General features: G+C 33.8%; 2 protein-coding genes across 3 annotated transcripts in view; both read right to left on the bottom strand.

Moving 5' to 3' along the window:
• Positions 1-1,829: 1,829 nt before the first annotated feature.
• LOC132551083 (E3 ubiquitin-protein ligase PPP1R11-like) lies at positions 1,830-4,696 on the bottom strand. The gene is made up of 4 exons (XM_060215188.1): positions 4,557-4,696; positions 3,754-3,880; positions 3,325-3,444; positions 1,830-3,022 (listed from the first exon to the last, which is right to left on the bottom strand). Exons 1-4 carry the CDS (start codon positions 4,614-4,616, stop codon positions 2,979-2,981), a joined length of 351 nt encoding a protein of 116 aa, XP_060071171.1. The 5' UTR covers positions 4,617-4,696; the 3' UTR covers positions 1,830-2,978.
• A 2,532-nt stretch (positions 4,697-7,228) lies between these two features.
• Positions 7,229-22,421, bottom strand: part of LOC132551078 (influenza virus NS1A-binding protein homolog A-like) — a 35,644-nt gene continuing 20,451 nt past the window's right edge. For both annotated transcript variants that reach the window (XM_060215183.1, XM_060215184.1), the window contains exons 3-12: positions 19,998-20,122; positions 18,244-18,372; positions 17,080-17,198; positions 16,435-16,551; positions 14,295-14,433; positions 12,917-13,168; positions 12,216-12,461; positions 11,570-11,695; positions 11,089-11,262; positions 7,229-10,641 (exon numbers count right to left, since the gene is read on the bottom strand). In XM_060215183.1, the coding sequence (XP_060071166.1) occupies positions 10,286-10,641; positions 11,089-11,262; positions 11,570-11,695; positions 12,216-12,461; positions 12,917-13,168; positions 14,295-14,433; positions 16,435-16,551; positions 17,080-17,198; positions 18,244-18,372; positions 19,998-20,122 (1,783 nt within the window). In that variant the 3' untranslated portion in view covers positions 7,229-10,285. The remainder of the gene's footprint in view (positions 10,642-11,088; positions 11,263-11,569; positions 11,696-12,215; positions 12,462-12,916; positions 13,169-14,294; positions 14,434-16,434; positions 16,552-17,079; positions 17,199-18,243; positions 18,373-19,997; positions 20,123-22,421) is intronic.

The raw sequence follows: 22,421 nt of genomic DNA, 5'->3' as shown, positions 1-22,421 counted from the left end.
GAAAATACATAAATTTTAAATCATTTTTTGCATGATTTTACTACTTTTCTTGTGATTTATGGTTCATCATCATTCCTTAAACAATTCGGGTTATCACTATTTCTTGAGAAGTACTGGATGAATATTTCTGAGATTTCGATTGAAAGTTCCTCTTGGTTATTTTCAATTTTTAGACTGATCATTAAATAAAAATGCAGATGCGCAGCCATCTTGGATTTTGGCAAGTTATGCCCATTCAGTTTTCAGTTAGATTGAAAAATAACAAGTGACTGACAGGCTGTCATCTTGGATTTTAACAATTAAAACATTTGTTATTGCTGTTGCTGAAATACTTGAAGTATTGTTATTATAATTCATTCGCAGGTCCCCCTTGATCCTTATAGTTATACTTTAGATGCAGATTTTTAACCAACCATCTCTTTGTTTTTTTGTCATCTGTCTGTTCATCCTTAAACAATTCTTATTCCAGCTTGAGAGTAGTTGATGAATTATTCAAGATTCCATTTGTAAGTTTACAAGTAGGTTCCCCTTGATATGACTGACAGGTGGCCATTTTAGATTTTGACAATCTCTGTTTCTGGAGAAGCACTAGATAGATCATTTTCAAATTTCAGAAAAAAATTGTGTAGGTTCTCCCTATTCCTTAGATGTTCATTGCTCAATTTCCAAAAAAAAGTCCAACATGTGACGTCTTGACTTCTGACAGTTTTAGTTTAGTGTATTCTGCAGATGTACAGGATGGATCATTCTCAAATTTCATATGAAGGTTTTCCCTTTGTGCCCAGTTATGAAATGTCTTTTTTGATAATGTTCAAGCAAAAAAATGGACAACATGTTCAATTTTAGATTATGGTTTTGGTATTCAGTATCTTTCATCTCTTTTTCCCATAGATGTACTAGACACAACATTCTCAGATTTTATATGTAGGTTCCCATTGGTTCTTTTATAGTTTTACATTGCCCATTTTTGGACTGATAAAAAAAGAAAGGCTAACAGGTGGCCATCTTGGATTTTAACAGTTCTAGTTTGTTATTGTTTCTCATGCAACATATCTATCAATACAATATATTATTAATTGATAAAAAAAAAATGGATTGGAAAAAGGAAGAGATCCAGCTTGTCAAGAACATTGTAGGTTTCTGTTGTTTATAATAAAGCTTAAAGATTATACAACAAAAGGCACATAGAACCCTTTAGGATCTCTTGTTAAAGTTTCAATGTAGGTTTCCTTGTTCATTATAAAGATCAAACAACAGTGGACACTTAAGATTCCTTTAGGATCTTTCGTTACAGTTTCAATGTAGGTTTCCCTTATTAATACCCGGTAATAAAGATCATACAACACTAGGTACCAAGATCCCGTTAGGACCTCGTTAAAGTTTCAATGTAGGTTTCCCTTGTTAATACCTGGTAATAAAGATCAAACAACAGTGGACACTAAGATCCCTTTAGGATCTTTCGTTACAGTTTCAATGTAGGTTTCCCTTGTTAACTGATATTACCATATAATTAATTAACTGGCAAAGATCCCCTTGTCAATGGCATATAGATAGTAGTTATCTTCCATTAAGGTGTCAACTTTTCCATTGATACCCTACTATTCAAGAACGACTGTGTAATTTACACCAATTATCATTTACAGCGATGTTGGGCAAATGGTATTAAAAAGAATATGACAGGATGGTGGCTCCTGACTGAAGTTGCCAAAGTTACTTTGAAACGATCTATTTTGTTACGAGCTCCATTAATTAGGGAAGAATTTACATAATATGTGATGTAACCAGATTCATGATGTCATACTTGGAAACATGCAAAACAAACAGTTAAATTACAAGAATAATCTAGAACATTTAATCATTTGCAAAAATTACAAGACAAACAATATCAGATGACATGGATATAAAGATCAAACATTATGTTGAAACAATACACACACATATTATATACTGATGTGTACATTTACCTCTGATACTATGTTCCAGCTATTTGTCACAATCATATCTTAATCTTCAATAGAAAGATCTTCAATTTCACTTTTTTTCATATTTTTTATGAACATTATTCTACAAAGCATCTGTATATATAATCATGGATTCCATGACACAATACAGTTAAATACTTTCACAATTTACTATTTTTTTCCATTATGAGGTACATGTTTACATATAGCACAAGGCCTGAGAACATAAACATCATGTACATATATAATGTAAAACCTTGAATACTGTGTAAACTCCTGTAAAACAGATCACTCCTATCTAACATAGCCTACTGCTGACTGTTTCAAAATATATTTGTGTTTGCAATATTGAAACAATTGAAGATTCAAAATGTAGACCGAAACAAGTATACAGATCCATCAATGGATTATATCAAGCTTACAAGCCTTTTTTTTTTTTAGTTGAATATCAGTATTGTGATTGTTGCAGAGAAACTTCAGTGTCTACATGGATTGAATACACTATACTGATTAACCTGCCAAGTATAAACAGCAACACTAATAAATTAAGGAAGAAAAATGACTATCAGCAAATACCATATTTACCATTTGAGTACTTAAAACTCAATTGATATTATGGTCATGTCAACATTAACACTAGATATGACGTGATCAACACACTTTCAACATCTCCATGTTGTTCTCACCTTAGTGTTGGCACAGTGATTCCTTTTGATCAAAATTAATGCTGAAAACATTGTGTAGAAATCAACAAAGACTTTTTTCAACAAACAACAGTAAATGTTGGGATGTCATGAAATCATACAAGTAACTAAAAACCACAGTGTCAGGAAACAGAGGTTCTGAAAACACCTACAAGATATGAATTTGAGTTCCTCTGAAACATTCTTTCCAGTGATCACAGACATGCCTCAATATCTTGTAAACAGTTTTCTGAAAACCGTCGTGTCAAAGTCATCACAGTTAAACAGCTGGTTACTTTGTTCAAGAATCATTCACTAGAATTTAATATGGTGGTCAATGTTCTGAACTTCCCCTTTCAAGTGATCCATTCCCTGGAGCTGAAATTTAAAATATTGTTTAAATATTATCAGTTTTAACAATGAAAGATGAATAATAGGTATATTGACAAAAACCTTTAATCTAATGTAAATCAAATATTTTTTGTAAAGCTTGGGATTAAATTTTGTAAACCATCATGATTGATATAAGTCTCTTGTAATAATTATCGTGAAGTCATTTATTTTTCAATGCTTGAACAGCTAAGTGAAAATGAACTTTTAAATCATTCATCTTTATTTTGGAAGAACTTTCTGAATAAAAGTTTTACAGAAGTGTATGCTTTGATAACAGTAAATATTACCAGCTTGGTTATCCCCAGCTCGGTAGCATTTGTCCTTGTGTCCACTACAGCTATTACAGTCGTCTTCATCCTCAGATGACGATTCCCCAAACATCCTAGGTTTTTGATATTGACAGCAACCTTCAATGTAACCAATTCAATGCACACTAGTCAGTATTGATATATTTTCAACAATGTCTCCCCAACATTTTGATTGCTGATACCTAAATTGATATTACATTACCATGAATTTTGCATCACATTATGATATAAAATGAGGAAGGAAGGGCCAGGCCATTTCAGTAGCTGATTTTACAGGTTTATCAGACTCCTACTATACATCTGAGGTTAGACTTTCTTTGTTTGACATCTAGTCTATGAGCCAAAGAAAACTAAGGCTAATCTGTATAAAGTGGACTGAAGGCGTGTTAAAAATCAACCAACACTCACATTTTGACTTTTTCTTATTCATATGTTCATTATCAACTGTCTCTGTGGTCCACTTCACCTTCTTGGAATTATCATTCTTTGGTTTTCTTAACTTCAGCCTTAATGTTGGACTATGAGGATCTGGTGGCTGAAAAAATGATTTGGTAATTAAAAATACCGGCCAAAAGCAAGTATTGCAATTGGTATAATTTGTATTCCATTGGGCATGATTTTTTTTAAGTAAACACAGTCCAAATTAGACATTGTTTTTTTTCAATATCCACATACATGTCGTATTTAGTTACAACCGGCTGAATATAGTAGATAAATAAATGTACAATTATTGGATCAATCAATTTTATGGAATGAGATATTTGTAACTTTATCCGATCTTTCACACAAAAATACCGTTGTACTGCTAAAAACTAAGGTGTCGGATACATCATTTTCTCTTACCCTTTTTAAACTGAACTCTTTCACATAAAAGTATACCGATTATCTATACAAGAAAAGAAACTTTATTTCACATCGAATATTACAAACAGTAAACATAAGCTCTGATGAGCCTTAACTTCGACATAACACAATACGAAACAAAATAACATGCAACATATTATTAGCAACAAGCAGCAGAGGATATGTATCACAGTCAAAAGCAATTGATACACAGATTATAAACAAAAAGAAGTTACCACATTTATCTATACTGTAAACTTGGATTCTATATCTGTATACCTTGTACTTAAGCTCTTGTCTGTGTTTAGTTCACCTAAAATCATAAAACTGTCTCAAAACGCTTCTAACTGCAAACCGGTTATGCTTACCTGTTCATGCTCCAAAATAGTATCACTGGCAGACACAGTTGCTGATTGTGCTGTAGCCATACTTCGTACGCTAATAACACTTCGATTATCACATGTCTTTGACAAAATATTCCAAAATTGATATCAAAATAGTAATCGCAATGTCAATAAATATACCGGAAGTAAACGAAACTGACGTCATAATGATAGGCGCGTTCTATTCAGAATGTTAATTATATTGTAGTCTTGTTCGATACGCAATGTATTAGCTTTAGTTTTGACACGGACTTAAATATACATCAAAGTAAATTATTTTGATATTACCTTTAGATAATCTTTGTCATCAGTTGTTTGAATAATTAAAAACTGACTTTGCTCAAAATCGGCCACTTGCATTATCATACACGTTCAGATATAAGCTTGTTAGGTTCACAAGTAATTGTCAGTTCTTACCTGGTCCAAAGAAAAGATCTTATGCCATGGCGTCCGTCATCTGTTAACTTTTACTAATAATCACTACTAGTCATGAATGCCAGAACAGATTTTGACCGAAATCGGTAAGAAGCATCCTTGAGGAAAGGGGAAGCAAGTTTGCATTAATATTGCTAGTTCCCCCCCCCCCTTACCCTCCCCACCTCAGGGGTGATCCCTATGGGATTGTTCCTTGGATCTTTTTCTTATTTTTGTGAACAAAAACTCCAACTCCGTCATAAGTTATCTTGCAACCCTGCTCACTCTAAAGTAGATTGTGCGATGTTTTCAACAGTGATTAATCTGGAACACACATTGTTGTCATCTTGGTTCGCTGATCATGCCATCGGCGCCAGTTGATTCAGACTTTACAAACTACATGTATTAGAAAAGTGTTATGGAATGACCTGTGCCCCCAGAGTTCAAGAGTACCAATCTGAAAATAAATCGCTAAACCCAATATCTAATGATAAACTGTGTCCGTATATCTTTAAACACCTTTCCAACCAACACATAACAGCAACCAGGTGTTATAAAAATGAACCAGATTTTCTAACCTTCTGAAAAGACTGAATATAGATATAAACTCTGTCTGGATATATTATGTTGAATTGGCATAATAAGGGACCCTAAATAGGGCCTGGGTCACTTTTGTCTTATATGCTTTCGTATAAGATATCACAAAAAATCATGAATAGTTTTAGTTCAATATACACATAACATTACACCATTAAATTCTACACCAGATTAGTTGATAAAAATATCATCAGTCCACGTTAATCGTCAAAGGTTATCTTTTACCACTTTTGCCTTAAACATGTGTACAATATACATGTGTATCAAGAACCCTTTAATGTATTTGGTTAAGAATATCATACTAAGGAGATGACAGTATCAACCCATGTGAGGCCCTGCTAACAGTTGCATGTAGTTTTAACTTGGATAGATAAAGTCTGTGGTTATACACAGTTGTCTCTTGTTAATCATCATGGATGTGTACAAGTTTTTTGCAACAAGTTCTGGTGAAGTATGTAATTGAAATACTATGTTCTGACATCGTTGACAGCCCACAATGCCTACTATTGTATGACGTACACGACAAAGCGACGGTTCTGTTTGTTAACAGACTGTACACATTTCTTCCTGAAAACAAAGCACACTGCTTGGTCACTTTCCCAGTTGAAACCGTTGGAACTGTCCGAAACTAACTTTGCTGAATGTAATTTGTTTACAGAATTTCAGTATAATGCAGGGTCATTGCTTTTACATATGTCCAGAGGCATTATGCTATCAATTATAAGTGAAAATACTGGTATCTTAATTGTAGTGATATGTCTAAGGGTTGAGAAGAAATTCCGAAATTGTGCATTTCGAGCTTTACACTTCTAACATCAGTTACAGGTGTCGAAGGGTCAGGATGACCTATAGCCATCATGTTTCGTCCGTCGCCTTGCGTAAACTTTCCATTCAAATGACTTCTTCTCAAAAACAAAATTTCAGACTGCTAATATTAGGCCTATAGCATGCTTGTTAACATAAATGACCTGTAGCATGATGAGATGAAGTGCTATCAAGTTTGTAAATATGAATGACCTTGATCCACTTTCAAGGTCACAGAGGCCGAATACGTTTAAATGTTTACAGACTTTAACAGACTTCTCAACGACCAAAAGGCCCAGGGTTCTGATATTGGGCCTGTAGCATGACCTGATGAAGGGCTACCTAGGTTATTAATATGAATGAACTTGGCTTGCTTTCAAGTTCACAGAGGTAAAAATCTTGTTAAAATCTTGAAGTAATTTCTTCTCAATAACCGAAAGGTCCATGGTGCTGATATTGGGTGTGTAGTATTCTTTTTCAACAAGCAATATGCCTGGAGTAATGATGTTTGTGTAGTGCATGTATAAAGAATATGATTTCAAGTTTGCATAAAAAAAAAACAACCAATGTCTTCTATGTAAGCTGTAGTGTAGTTGGGCAATTTATTTTAGGCATATTGGACCTCTTTCATAAATAGGTCCTTACAGTCAGATGACCCTTAATGACCCGTTGGCCTCTTGTTTTCTCACGTGCTTATTTTGTAATGAAACAATTCACAAATCCTTGATACCCTAAACAGTATAATGTGATCTGTAATGCAATGGAAAATGAATTATCACTCTAGTTTAAAAGTTTGATGCCACTGAAAAATCACAAAGAAAGGAAAACACACAACAAACAAAATATCTTATTGGATTTAATAATGCTTCAAAAATGCATGTTACATGAGCGGGTGCTTTAAGGTTAACACTTGACCGCAATCTGTAAACCAAAAAAGATTCTGGCTGTCTGACCACTGTTTATTTATCAACTCAAAATATATTAGGAATAAGTTATTGATATACAGGAAACATTCTTCTCACCAATGCCTTATTGTCAATTTATAACAACTTCAGAGTCTCTAAAAGTCTTAAACTCTTAACATATTAAGAATTTCACAATACCCAAATGTTAGGAAAAGACATTGGGCAAAACACATTGAACTTTACTCATACCAAAATGAACAATTTCATCTTGAGATTGCAGAATATACTTCTATACCACTGTAAATCACTATAATATCAATTAATTAGTTTTTTTATCCCCTTATTAGAAAACGTATCATCTAAACTTGTAAGTTACGTTATTTACATCCTCCAAACTTTAACTGTTAGAACTGAAAGATTTCCTATATAAAGATGTCAATGCTTTACCATTTTTTTCATTTTTATATAGCATGTACCAAAAACTGTTCCGATCTCAGACCTATTTTTTCCTAAAATGTAAAAGTATCAAATTCCCATATGCAGGCATTTGAAATTTATGTAAAACAATTTTGGCCCTTTATAATAACAGTTTGTCCTGCTTTGTCTATTCTTTATAAACCCTATAAAAAGAGGTTTGTTTATAACTGACAAAGTTTGGACTATTACAGAGAATTCTTATCATAATATAAAAACAAGATTATCACAAAGCACCATATATCTATCACCCAGGAAGAATAAATCAGAAACGTTAATAGGTTAATTTCCACTAGAAAATGCAAACATGTGTATAATGGGGTATGCAAATTCTTACTTTGGCTCTGTACAATTTTCAGTATTTTATAAATATCTTTTCATTTTAGAATGGAGACAGATGCCCTCAGTACCTGGGACAAACTTGTGTTGCTGAATTCACTCGTTCATCACTTCTCCAACAGTCATCTGGTGAACTTTGACAAGATTTCACACAAATATGAAATAAATAATATCTATGATTACGGAATCTTCCTACATCTATCCAAATTTAAAGAGCATAGATATATAGTTCACATATACTGATTAAAACACTGGATATGTTAAAAACCAGCACATAACACCATTTAATTATCATATATGTACTATAAATATATAATTTGTCACTTCATCAATTAATCTGATACTGATTTGTAACCAGTTGATTGGCATTCAAAATAATTTGGGTTATTATTATACATAAATGAACATCTAAATCAGGTGTGTTTCTCACCATCATAACCATTTTGGTTTTACACTTATTCAAATTTGCTATTGCTAAGAGAGATATGAAAATAATATATAATAAACTTTGTTGAACACAAAAAACATTTACAATAGGTGTTTTCAATAGAAAACAAATGACCACAACCACCACAGGTATGATATGGTGGAAAAGATATTAAAAAAGAACTAAAAAAATTTGTTGAATATTTAATTTCATTTTCAAGTCAAAATCAAAACGTAACTTTTATTTACATTACTGAATTTTCCATCACATTCAAATGTACTTCCCCTCACCTCTCAACAGTGAAAATTTCATCCTAGAAATGTATATTTTTTCCCAAATATGATATTTTCCACCATTTTTAACGTGTGGATAACAATTATGGTACAAATAATCAACGTTAAAAAAAAGCAAAATTTCTGGAGAAAAAAAAATTTCTACAACAAAATATAAGTCTCTATGAAGAAATTGGTAGAAATCAAGTCAAGACGGGTACACATGCCAAACAAATAATAAAAGGATACAGTACCTAAATCAATTATAAAGAGTTGGGTATGGTTAGGGAACGAGAGGTAAAACAAGGGATGATTAGTAACTTGGAATGGGAGTAGCTTTTTACAGTCATAGGTAGTGGGACCTAACATTTAGGTAGCAAATCCTTATCACCCTTCTTGATCGGTTATAAAGTAGTTTTAATAAATTGCACAGAATGGGCTGAAGTTAGAGTTTAGATCCAGAAGTTTCATATGTGAAAATGGTAAAATTTTTCAAATTTTGTAAAATATTGGTGCATTTTGTATTATACAGATAATTTGTCTTTATGACCAATTTTGATTCCACTAATTTGTGAATTGTTTAAAAACTTCCCACCACCAATCTGTAAACTTTATAATAAAATGTGAACAAATTTACATCATCAAATATCAAAATCTGAGAGTTGAATATTACATACCACACTACTCCATTGGAGAACTGATCGTCAACATAATTACTTTATATAAAGTACACACCTGATTACAGCGGCAAAACAACACATAACTGTGACATAAATACAGAGCAAAAAGAAATTACTTGAAAAGACTGGTATGATCTTGATGAAAAATAGCTATCTTTAATTGATCACTGATATGAAAAACACTGTTTCAAATGCGACTTCTTATCACAAGGATGTGGATAGTATTGACATAAAATATCTGACAAACAAATAACACACTGAATGACATTATGCCAAATCAATGTTAACATAACATTTATGTGATATTCCAATACCCTGTGAATGAAGATCTAGAAAAAACACATCTAGCAAAATATCTGACAGGTGATATACTGACCCATACTTATATTTTGTGCTCAGAAGAATGATCCCACCTCCATCAATCAATCAATGTTTAATTACAAACCTACCATTAACTGGCGGGGCATGTCAACATGCATATTTATCCATACATTTATCTACATATTACCAGAATGTAAAGTATTCTGGCATGGAAAAAACTTCCTGTAAAAACTTATTCTGACATGGGATAAACTTCCTTTAAAAACAAAAACTTAACTTATAATACAGCAAAAAATATCTAGATAATACTGAGTCCTCAAAAGAAGATCGGATTGGATTGTACATTCATACTGATCTAGAAATTCATAAATTTCAGAGAAATGCTTATTCACAATAAACTGGTTAATTCTGTAGCCATATACACACAACTTGGAATGTTGTATATATATATACATATATATATATATATTTGGTCTCAAAGTCAGTCCCCTTTAGAGTTGTTGCTGACATGGTCATTGTCCTGACTGCCACTAGCCTGAGCTGTAGACTTAGAACACATGCGTTCACCAAGTTTCTGAGTCAGCCCAGAGTCTTCCACTGAGAGATAGCTGCACCACTCGTTATTGTCAGGATCCAAATATTCCATTGTATCTAGAAAAGTTCTTCCAGAAAATCCTCCGACAGCGAACACACGGTTGGTATAAATTACAACAGCAACATTGGCTCTGGGTACACTCAGTCCTGGACCCATCATCCACGCATCCTTCTCAGGACAAAATACTTCAGTGGACTTTAGGGACTGGGTCCCATCACTACCTCCAACAATGTAAACTTTACCTGGTGAGAAAACAAAGTAAATACAATGTCATCTCTACGACACACTACAAGATGTGAATAACCATCAGGTCAGAGTATATTGAACAATGAATTTAAAGAAGAGATTTGCTAATATTGACAAAACATGTGCTTTTTACTATCATATTTAATATGTATACTAGGTTAATTTACAACACACTCCATTTGGTATCATAATCAGAATATCTTTACCACATCATATCTTTGCCATTGAAATTCAGGGACTTAAAATATAAGTTGCTCTCTCTTGATTGAGATTCATTGGTTCAATATTCACCACATCTTATGACAAAAATAGCAAATATTATACACTAGATTATTGAAAATTTCATATTGTGTTATCTTCAAAACTGTTCAGTTGCCTCAATTTTCATCCATGAATATGTCACGTTTGTATAAGACATTAACTTTCTTCATAGCTTTACTCACCATCAAATGACACACATCCAGCACCACGTCGGGCAACATTAAGTTTTGGCCCATTTCTCCAGGTCATGGTGTCAAAATTGAAAATCTCTACAGAATTCAGACAGTTCCAGCCATCTGTGCCACCAACTGCATACAATTCTCCCTGGTGATGACAAACCCCGGCCTGGTAACGTGCTGTTAAGGGTAAATACTAATGTTAAATACCAGACGACTACTTTATTTTCAATCTCTAAGAAAGGCTTGCTGAATTCAATTGAAACTTGACTGGTTTCTTATACAGTGTACTTAGATTTGTCATATCACAAAAAAATTTGTCCAAAAGTGTTTATACAGAAAATTCTCAGCCTCATGTCCATGAATGAAATGAAGTAACAAAGAGAAGACAAAAACCATTTTTAATAGATTTTGTTCTACAACAGTTAAATGTCTAAATATTCTAACCAAAGTATGGTTTATTTACATCAGTCTGATTTCTACATACGTGTATTCATTGGTGGTAATGAAGCCCATTCTTGTGTGTGTGGTTTAAACACCAAACAGTTAGCCAAACTCTGTTGACCCATACAGCCACCCACCAAGTAAAGAGTGTCCTTCACTGCTATTACTCCTGTAAATAAAATTTAACACAAAACTGCTGTGCCACACCATAACTTAATTTCTGTCTATGCTGAATATTTCATTACTATCAAATCCTTTAATTCATGGATTATTTATTTTTGTTTAATTCATGGGTTCTCTAAATCCACATATACAAACATCCATGACATGATAAACAGATATAAGCTAACATGGATTTTAAAACTTGTGCATTTTTTCAGCAAGAATTTTTGAGGAAATAAAGTGCCAAGGAAAATGCACCTTTTTGGAACACCATGAAATTCCAATAAAAATTTATGATTTCACAGTAATCAATATGCTAAATTCACCAAACTGATCGAATTATGAAGTAAGTGTTCTCCCCTTGAATTGTTGAGGTTAATTTTATTATCCCTTTTTCTCCTGAATTTCTTCAGTTTTTCTCCCTACCATCAATAAAAATGTTTAGCTGTACGATAGAGTTTCATTCACAATTCAGCATTGCAAGATGCCATTCACTTGTATGCAAAATTCTTTATAACTTATGCTACCTTGTGATACCCTTGCATTGTTGGTATTACAGAGCGTTTTCCACTTCTCAGTAGCTACATCAAAGCAGTGGATCTTCGTTTGGGATCCATGGCCATTAGACCCTCCAATGGCATACAGTACATTGTCGATCTGTTCCATAGAAAAGCGTCCTCGAGGGTCTGGCATGTCAGCACAAGGCGTCCATTTGTTTGTCTTTATATCGTAAGTTTCCACTGACATTAGACACTCTCCTGTGTCATAGCCCCCTGATAAAACAACATCACTACATGAATGAGCCAAATATCTGTTTTATTTATAGATGTATACAAGTTTCACGTTAATCTGAATAATTCTTACCAGATTTCTTGTCTATTCTCAACATCACCCAAACATGCAAATGTCATGTTTTCTTCTTTAATGACTACAGTGATTTAAATCTCTATTTTATTCTGCTCTGGGTGGCACACTGTAATCTTCTACCAGATTTGAAATCTGGGAAACTGGTCTGAACAGAACTTCTTAATGTATAAATGCTAATGTAAAAGTACATGCAAGTCTAACTTTCTTCTCTTTGTTGCACCAAACAAATATGAAGTAGAATGTTGATAATGGATTGACGTCTACTACGAAAGATATATGTTGTATATTAATGAATATAAATTGGCTTACCAAATAAGCTAAGAAAGTATATGTATCGTAGTAACTATAAGACAATACTAACCACAGGCAATGATCCTGTCACCAGTCACGCAAATGCCAAAGCCACACCTTGCACTGCCCATGTTGGCTAGAGGGGTCAGTGAGGCATGACGTTCAAACAGACTATCAGGCATGACTGGGAGTTTTGGAGTCACAGAATCGGGAGAATCTGGCTCGTCTGATCCACTTCCTGAGTTGGACTTCCCTGTATGGTAGTGAATGGATATGGTAGCCAAGGTCCCATTCAACATGGCAATGGCCAGGTATGTCTTGTCTATAAAGGAACAAACAACACCAGAGGTAAGTACCAATCAAAATCATACACTAAAATCATTCAAATATTCAATATGATAATTAATAATAAATATGTACCCACTAGTCAGCACAGATCAGCAAATCATACCTGCCAACTTTAAGTCAAGAGTTTCTCAATTTTTACTCCCCAGCCCCACCTCCCGATTGTTGGGATCAAAATTAGGGGAATCTCCCAATTTCAGTCTGAGAGTCTGACAAGTAAAACATAAAACTAGATATGTACAAGAAGAATGCCTGCGCAAGGACAAAATTGAAAATGTGAATTGTTTGAAATTTTTCAAGTAAAATAGGTGAGAGAACAGCACAGGTAAAAAAGGCAAGAGAACAACACAGGTAAAACAGGAATAGATCATAACTACTGTCACAAGATTACTGCATTCATGTTTTCTCGAAAAGTCCAAGGGGCCTAACTCTATCAAAAACATTGTATCATCTAACCAAACCCAACATGTAACCCAACATGACCTGCCTTTTTCCATAATAAATGTATATACCAAATATCAATTCAAAAGTTTGACAGAGATAATAAGTAGAAGCTATAAGTTACTTAAAATGTGTTACGTGCAAGGGGCATAACTCTGTAAAAATAAACCTGTAGTGAAATTAGTTCAAATTCAAACTTAACAGATTTTTATTAGTGACCAATATTTTTCAAATTGTTACATACATGCAAAATATTATTTAATTCAATTGAGACATTCTAAAGTTATGATGGAAACTAAATTTTTCATGTTTTAAGTTCAAGAAAGAGTCGTAACCGTGGTAGAAATAGCCACGATATGCCCCTCCCCATTTTCAATGGCGTAGGCATAAAAAAATAAGGTTGCTTGGTTGCTTGGTTGCTTGGAGTTTTTATGGTGCTATGGTATTGAAACCTTTGCTTGACATGTTGCTGCAGTAAGAAGTTTGGAAAAGATATGAACCTATAATGACAGTATTCTTATTGCATAATAAGGAAATGGCGTTTCCTTTGTTTGGATCTTGTTAATATAACCAACATTTGATTTGATTTGTGACCTACATTTGAGTTGATATGTTGATATGGTAACTTACCCTTGTGTTGATACATTGCTATGGTAACTTACCCTTGAGTTGATATGTTGCTATAATACTCCATTCTTTTTCAGTAACAAGTCCGTCAGGATGAATGCTAAACTTGCGAACTACGGTACCTCCTGGACTAACTTGAATATTTTTCCCTGTCTCTTTACTTGGGGTTATATTCTGAAAAGTAATAAGCTTCTGTCATAACCACAATGAAACATTATTTTCATTACCGAAGGATGCCAGTCCTTATGTAGAAATAACACTAAAGCCCTGCCTATACACATGGCCATTTTTGCAATATTAACTTAAGCTGGTTAGTCACACCATTGTAATCCACATGATCGACCTCTGTATCAAGAACATGCTATATTTTACACAAGCTAAGTGTCATCAACAGTAGAAATGGAAGTCATACTATAAAGTACTGAGAAAATATAAGAGACATGTTTTAAATTGATGATATCAGAGAAATCACCATAGTTCTAACATAGGTTCCTAAGATACTTAACAGCTACCTAGTACAGACATTTTCAAATCAGGTATTTACTAATAAAACTATTCATTTAATCTTAAACATTTAACCTGTAAACTAAGCAATATGGGTTTTTCATAACAAGAGGCCCATGGGCCTTAACGGTCATCTGACAAAAAGCAAGCCAAACCTAGAAAGTGGGTTGAGGTCATTCATTTGAATAAACTTGGTAGCCTCTCCTCCAAGCATATTACAGGCCCAATATCAGCACTCATGGACTTTTGCTTGTTGAGAAGAAGTCGTTTGTATATTTTAACATATTTGACCCCTGTGACCTTGAAAGTGGGTTGAGGTCATTCATTTGAATAAACTTGGTAGCCTTTCCTCCCAGCATGCTACAGACCCAATATCGGCACTCATAGACTTTTGCTTATTGAGATGAAGTCCTTTGTATATTTTAACATATTTGACCCCTGTGACCTTGAAAGTGGGCCAAGGTCATTCATTTGAACAAACTTTGTAGGGCTCCATGCCAGCATGCTATGGGCCAAGTATTAGCCCCCTAGGCCTTCTAGTATTTGAGAAAAAGTTATTTAAAGATTTTGACATATTTGACCCCTGTGACCTTGAAAGTTGTTCAAGGTCATTCATTTAAACAAACTTGATAGCCCTTCATCCCAGCATGCCACAGGCACAATATCAGCAATCTGAGCCTTTTGGTTATTGAGAAGAAGTTGTTTAAAGATTTTAACATATTTGACCCCTGTGACCTTTAAAGTGGGTCAAGGTCATTCATTTGAACAAACTTGGTAGTCCTTCATCCCAGCATGCTACAGGCCTTATTTTAGTTGCCTGGGCCTTTTGATTACTGAGAAGAAGTCCTTTGAAGATTTAAAGACATTTGACCCCTGTGACCTTGAATGAAGGTCAAGGTCATTCATTTGAACAAACTTGGTAGGGTTTCATCAAAGCAAGCTACAGGCTAAATATTAGTTGCCTGGGCCCTCCAGTTATTGAGAAGAAGTCGTTTGAAGATTTTAAGACATTTGACCCCTGTGACCTTGAATGAAGGTCAAGGTCATTCTTTTTAACAAACTTGGTAGGGCTTCATCAAAGCAAGCTACAGGCCAAATATTAGTTGCCTGGGCCTTCCAATTATTGAGAAGAAGTCGTTTGAATGAAAAGTTTACGGACGGCGCACGGCGGACGACGACGGACGAAGCATGATGACTATAGGTCATCGGACCCTTCGGGTCAGATGACCTAATAAAAAAAATGTTCACTAAATTAACACATAGAATCAACACTCAGCAAGTATATGCATGTAGGAAACTCCAAATGCAGTAGTTCTAATGACAGACAAAGCTAAGCATCAACACCCTTACCTAAACATTACAAAAATATTGGGGTTATCTCCCCTTCCTTCTAAAGCCAAGAACTCTGTGGAACAAAACTGCCTCATTGTTCATGTTTTGATTTTCTAAACTATTAAGACAGACACCAAAACATAAACTGAATGAGTAACACACCTATTATGTATGTGACTGTACAGTGTTTATAAAAGGAATGTAAAAAATCAGAAGTCAATCATGATAAGCGCAATTTGTACAAAGTTTGTCAAAAAATAACTCCAACAAAAGAAAATTAGCAGTGATGCTCTATGGATGAGCTTATTGAGGAGCTTTAACCCTGATAATATAACTTACCTTTCTGTTTTTGGTTTTCTGTGTGTAAACTCGTACCAAATCATCTTTTCTGCGGTCATCTGAGATGTCTTTTGTGTCTGTCAGTGTGTTGTCAGAGTTCAGGTACAGTATGTTTGTCTGAAACATGGACATTTGATAGATGTTACAAACAGATCCCAACTACATATAAAAAAATACACATATAACTAACATCACTAAATCCCTGCAATAAAAACAGAAAACATCCAAAGCCAACTTCAGAAATTCTTCAGTTTTATCTGAACAGCGCAATGTATAATCTGTACTTCTGTAAACTTCATGCCACATTTTATTTCATTCAAATAGTGATAACGAATATAACACATATACATCATGTTCTTTAGACATTTCCATATCAAAAATAAACATTTATTGAAATACGGGATCAATGCATCATCCCATCAGGTTTTTAACATTTACTCCAACTAATATGGTTTTTCCTGAGTAACTTTCTTGGTTTCAACAATTTAGACCCTTTGCATTAATAATAGTTGTAAAATGTAGTTTAATTCATTATTTGGCTCTGCTACATCTAATTCTAAATTGAGTGGGTATATTGTTACTGAATCTATTTCTAAATTTGTATCATTTGCACAGCGTTCTTGGGATTAGTCACATGAAGACTACCTGTTCTGTGAGGTATTCCAGATGGGGATGTTCCTGGTCTATATTTTCCTTAGCCCAGCTTAGCACCAAATTAAACATGTGTCTGTCATCACTTGACTCTACCAGCTCAGGATCGGCACCTGGTAAATAAAATTGTCATTTCATAGAGAAATCATTATACTGACCATTGAAATTTTTATTTCATAGATTTTGAATTAATTTGAATAAGCGGAAGTTGGGCAGCAGCTGGCAGCTCCTATGTAAATCCTCTTTCATTGAAATCAAATAGCAAATATATGATGTAGCTGATTTATTCCTCAAATTTGAAGATATAAAGCTTTTGGTTGTTGATTTTTCACTTTTTCTGTCATTGACTTTGTATAATCAAGCGCAAATTTTTTTTCACAACTACTAAACTGTTATCCATTCAGAAATTCCTTAATGAAAAAAAAAATGTTACAGTGATTGTTAGATACAATGTGACTTCCAAATTATAGAAAGTCATTGAAGCTTTTGGGCTCTTGACTTCACCTCTCCCTTTACCAATCTGTCTGACCCTCTGTGAATGTAAACTGACATTAAGTGACCAAATAACTAAGAATGATGTACCTATGACAATAAGATTCATTCTAGTATAGACCTAACAATGCCAACCTTCCACAGGTACAGATCCACCAAAGGTGACCTTCATTCTAGTATTGACCTACCAATGGCAACCTTCCCCTAGTATAGGCCTACCATTGGCAACCTTCCCCTAGTATAGGCCTACCAATGGCAACCTTCCCCTAGTATAGGCCTACTAATGGTAATTTTACCAATGGAGACCTCCCTCCTTGTAACGATTCACCTTTGGTAACTTTCTTCCTTGTAATGATTTACCAGTGGTGACCTTCAACCTTGTAGTGATTCACTATAGGTAACTTTCAGCCTAGTAATGACAAATTTAATCACAATTGCCACCACTGCAGAGATAACTCCCCTATGATAACAATGGCACCCTAACAACAACTTACCTATGATAACAACTGGTACCATAGCAACAACTTACCCAAGATAATGACAGGTACCATAGCAACATATTACTTGATAGGGCCAAGTACCATATTTACAACCTTCATATGATAAATCAGGTATCCTAATAACAACTTTCCATTGTTAATGACAGGTACCTTAGTTACAACTTACCTATGATAACGACAGGCACCCTAGGTAAGCCGTAGAAGTGTTTATTGGCAGTCACCTCATTGATATTGTTTCTTATAAAATCATCAGCTGTCTGTTTCAGCTCTGCCTCTTTAGCGATTTTTCGAATACCTGTGTAAAGATTTGTAGAAAACTTAGTAATTTTACATATGGAAATAAGCATAAACAGACTTAAAACAGTGATAACATATTTGCCTTTTTCAATTATTAAACAGTTATAAAATTTCAATGAAAGTGTTAATATACAGTGATGTTCATATCTCTTGACACTCACGATATTTTACTCAAAGTATGGAAGATGATAATTTGCATTTGTTGAAAACTTATACAACATGTACAAAATATATAAAACATCTGTTCATTTTCATATAATTTTAATTATAAAACCATATATGATCCTTATCTATATATCAGATAATGAGAAAACTTTAAAATCTAAATCATCTCACTAAATTTATTCTATAATTATTACATTGTATACATTTCAACTTTTTTTTCTTTAATTGATAACTTTGAAGTAAATGTATATAAAAAAAATCACACACAAAATAGCCTACATCATGACAACACAAAGGAGGAGTGACACCCTTCCCTAGTAGAGGTCAATCTACACAGGTCTGGGATGCTGCAATCTCTATAGACCAATGTATTGTAGGTATCACTTGGGTTTCTTAAAGAGGCCCTTTTCTATGTTACATTTTCCACACAACACCTTAACTAAGCCTCAATATTGCTGGTCTTCCAAACACTGTGATGCAAACTTGCATCTAAGAATTTTGAATAGTTTGAAAAATAATTTAATGAATAACAAATATGAGCTCATATTGAGGAATTGCTGGAATTTCAAACAAAAGAAGAGGGCCTCAGAATGAAATTGTTTCATATTTTTTTTTTTACACACAAGTGTGTGTGTGTGTTATCAGAGTGTCATACCAGCACACAGTCGTCTCTTTTATGTCTATCTGAAAGTAAATCGTTGTCATATAACATGTTCATAGCAGGGATTAGCTCAGATGGGGTTTCTAAGGGAAGTTTACATCACTGTGCAATTGGCAAAGTTTTCTTTCGGGTTATAAATAGTTGAAATAATTTTAAGCTTAATGAAATCTGGTTTTTGCTTTTAACTATAAAAAAAGATGTTTACAACTTGAAAGTGTGTAACAGCAATCAAAAATTTTAAAAAATAGTCATCAAAGAAATATTACTAAGAAATATAAAAAAGATAGAATAAAATCTAACTTAAGACCTTACCTTTTTCGTAAAATCTCTATTAGGTGAAGATATTTCTAATTATGTGCAGTATTTTCAATTTTCAGTTTGAATGAAAATAAAAGAATTTCAAATCATAGATTAATATAAATTAAATTTAAATTCTTTTAATATCTGTTATTTAAAACAGAAAAAAATGTGACAATGATTTAAGTACTGTTTTGTGATGTTATCCTTACCATTTATTTATAAGCAGCTTATAGGGTGGACAGAATCCAGCTTCATTGTCCTTTGTCATGGATGGCAAAAGAACACAGCTCTGTACAACTTGCTATCATAAGAAAGCAAGGGAGGTCACTCAGCCGTAGAACCTGGATTGTAAGGTGTCCCCCTTTGCTTCCCAACCTGGCCCCAACAGGCTAGCAGCCCGTGTGAGGAACAGGGAGGGAAATGTTGGGGAGAGGGATGATAAGGGTAGTTGGGATGAAGGAAACAAGATGTCAGTATTGTCACTGACAGCAGAATACCTATACAATTTGCAGATGACATATTAGCAGCCAAGAATTTCGAGCAGGCACGGGCCGCATCTGGCATTTTCAGTTGGATGGCTGCCCGATACACAGATCGCACATGCTCTCCAGGAACTTCAAGTCTGAAATAATAGCAGATATCAATCAATATCAAATCATATTAATAAGAACTTCTTCCTCCTTTCATTCTAAATAACATCAAGCTCTCAGGATATTGCTTCAAAATTGATCTAATTTTAACCCATCTCCAACAACCCTAATGTCGCAAGATTTTTAGAGAATTCAATCTACATTCCATCAGTCGCAGGCCATCCATAATCATCAACTATATTCACCCATTCACCCCTCAACATGTCTTCATGAAGTATACATGTAATTTTGTGAATTTTGTTTTGAAAGCAAAGTTATGATGGTAAACAAGAATTACTCATAATTATACATATATTATGTATGTCTCTCTTGTCCTACATTGTTTGAATTACATTTTTTAAGCAAAATGCAAAATACTCTAAAACTTATGGCTGCCTCCCCTTCAAAACACCAAATTTCAAAGTTAACCTTAATGAATGGTTTGTAAACACCAGATATGTTCTTGTCATGCTTAGATATTGATGCATCGTAAAACATGAAATAAGAATAATTCCTATTCTTACTTTCTCAGAATTTAATCAAATGTGGCATTTTTACCCTAAAAAATATTTTTGCCAAGGAGATCAAGATTAGCACTTTTCTGATATAATACTTGTTTCAATATTAAAATAAACTAAACCTAAAATGAATAGAACAAACAATAAAAGAAAAAGATATTCAGTTTTTGTCCATACCCTAACCCCCCCACCCTCTGTTTGATGTCTTTTCAATTTCAATCTTTCTGTATATCAATGCTTTATGTGTCGAATTGAACTAATGACCTTTCGCTATTCTAAAGATTCTGTGCTCTGTATATATTTGGCTCAGAGAACTTTACAAAAGGTAGACAACCTATGTATCAAGATAATTTTCTAATTACTATAACTTTGTGATTTTATGCCATTTACAACTGCCATTCATCTTCAACCAAGTGTTTGACAATAGGTCTGATTGGCAGTTGAGTGAAATCCCTCTCCTTCTCTATCCTGTTTTAAATATTTTATTTTCCACCCAAGATTTGTAAAACAGAAGAATGACAATAATATTCTATTGTCATTAAAGCATTTTTTTCTCTTTAACTGAATACTGAATGTAAAGGCATTGCTTAAGAAAAATCAACACCACTACAGCTCTTCTATAAAGTGTGGATAATTATGATATCATTGATTGATTTTAACAACAAACCTTTGAAAAAGCCTGCAATATTTGGCTATTGATTTTACGTTACCAATATTTACTTCATTATACAGTGTAATCACCACCAGATTCCGAATCAGCACATCAACATCATAGGCTGATTAGAAAACACCAGTATGGTACCTGGCTATAAATTTACTACATCCAGGTCAAAACATCTTATATATAATGCTAGAACTGCTGTACCCCCTTGTAAGCAAGACTAATGGCAATCTTCAGATGATAATTACAACCTATAACACTGTAGCAGTAATTGGGCTGGGAATCTAAGAGTCTCCGTTACTGTGCCTGTTTTTAATAGAGGCAAACGTATCCCGTTGGTTTCATTAACCATTAAGGCCAGTAGAAGCCCAGCTACTGGAGGCTACATTCCATAATCACTTTGTGGAAGCTGAGAAGCCTGTAGCATCCATGGCTAGAACTAACATTCGAGGGTTAACATTGAGAAAATTTCTCATTAATCTTAATAGATTTCCTAAATATTGACACAGATATGTTGTAATCATATCATTCTCTCCTTGTATCACTATAGGCCTGTTTCAGAATAATAAGATGTTTAAAGGTCCTGCATCACCCACTTTGTTTTTTGTACACACTTTCGAAGTGAATCAAAATGAAATTTATCTAAACTAATTTTGATACATGTGTGTATCTAACACACTGGAACCTTAGCTAAATGCTACTTTTTTACGTTTTAAACTAATTTTACTCATGGAAGTTTCAAAGATTTAATAAACACATTTCATACAGGAAATTTACATTGACAATTTAGAAGGCACTGAATAAATATGATGAATTTGATAATGATGATCTGGATGTGATGAGGGAAGGACATGAATGTCTGTACATGATCATTTATACCTCAGATTAAAACTGACAACTAAGATGATGATGATGATTGTTGTATAGATAAATTATGTAGTTTACAAGAGCTGATATTTTGAGGGGGATGAAATCGACAATTGGTATTCTATTACAATAATGCACCATGTGCAAGTTGGAACAAGTGTGTTGGTGTAAGTGTTTTTGTATACTGGCATGTATTGTTATGAAAAATCATTCAAAAATAATTTGAGAGGAGAAAAAAATATATAT

This window comes from Ylistrum balloti, unplaced genomic scaffold (genome assembly GCF_031769215.1).
Source record: "Ylistrum balloti isolate Yb309-2 unplaced genomic scaffold, AGI_CSIRO_Ybal_v1 Utg370174, whole genome shotgun sequence".
In the NCBI taxonomy this organism is placed as follows: Eukaryota; Metazoa; Mollusca; class Bivalvia; order Pectinida; family Pectinidae; genus Ylistrum; species Ylistrum balloti.
Note: the sequence above shows the minus strand (reverse complement) of the source record. Positions and strands in the feature narration are given on the sequence as shown.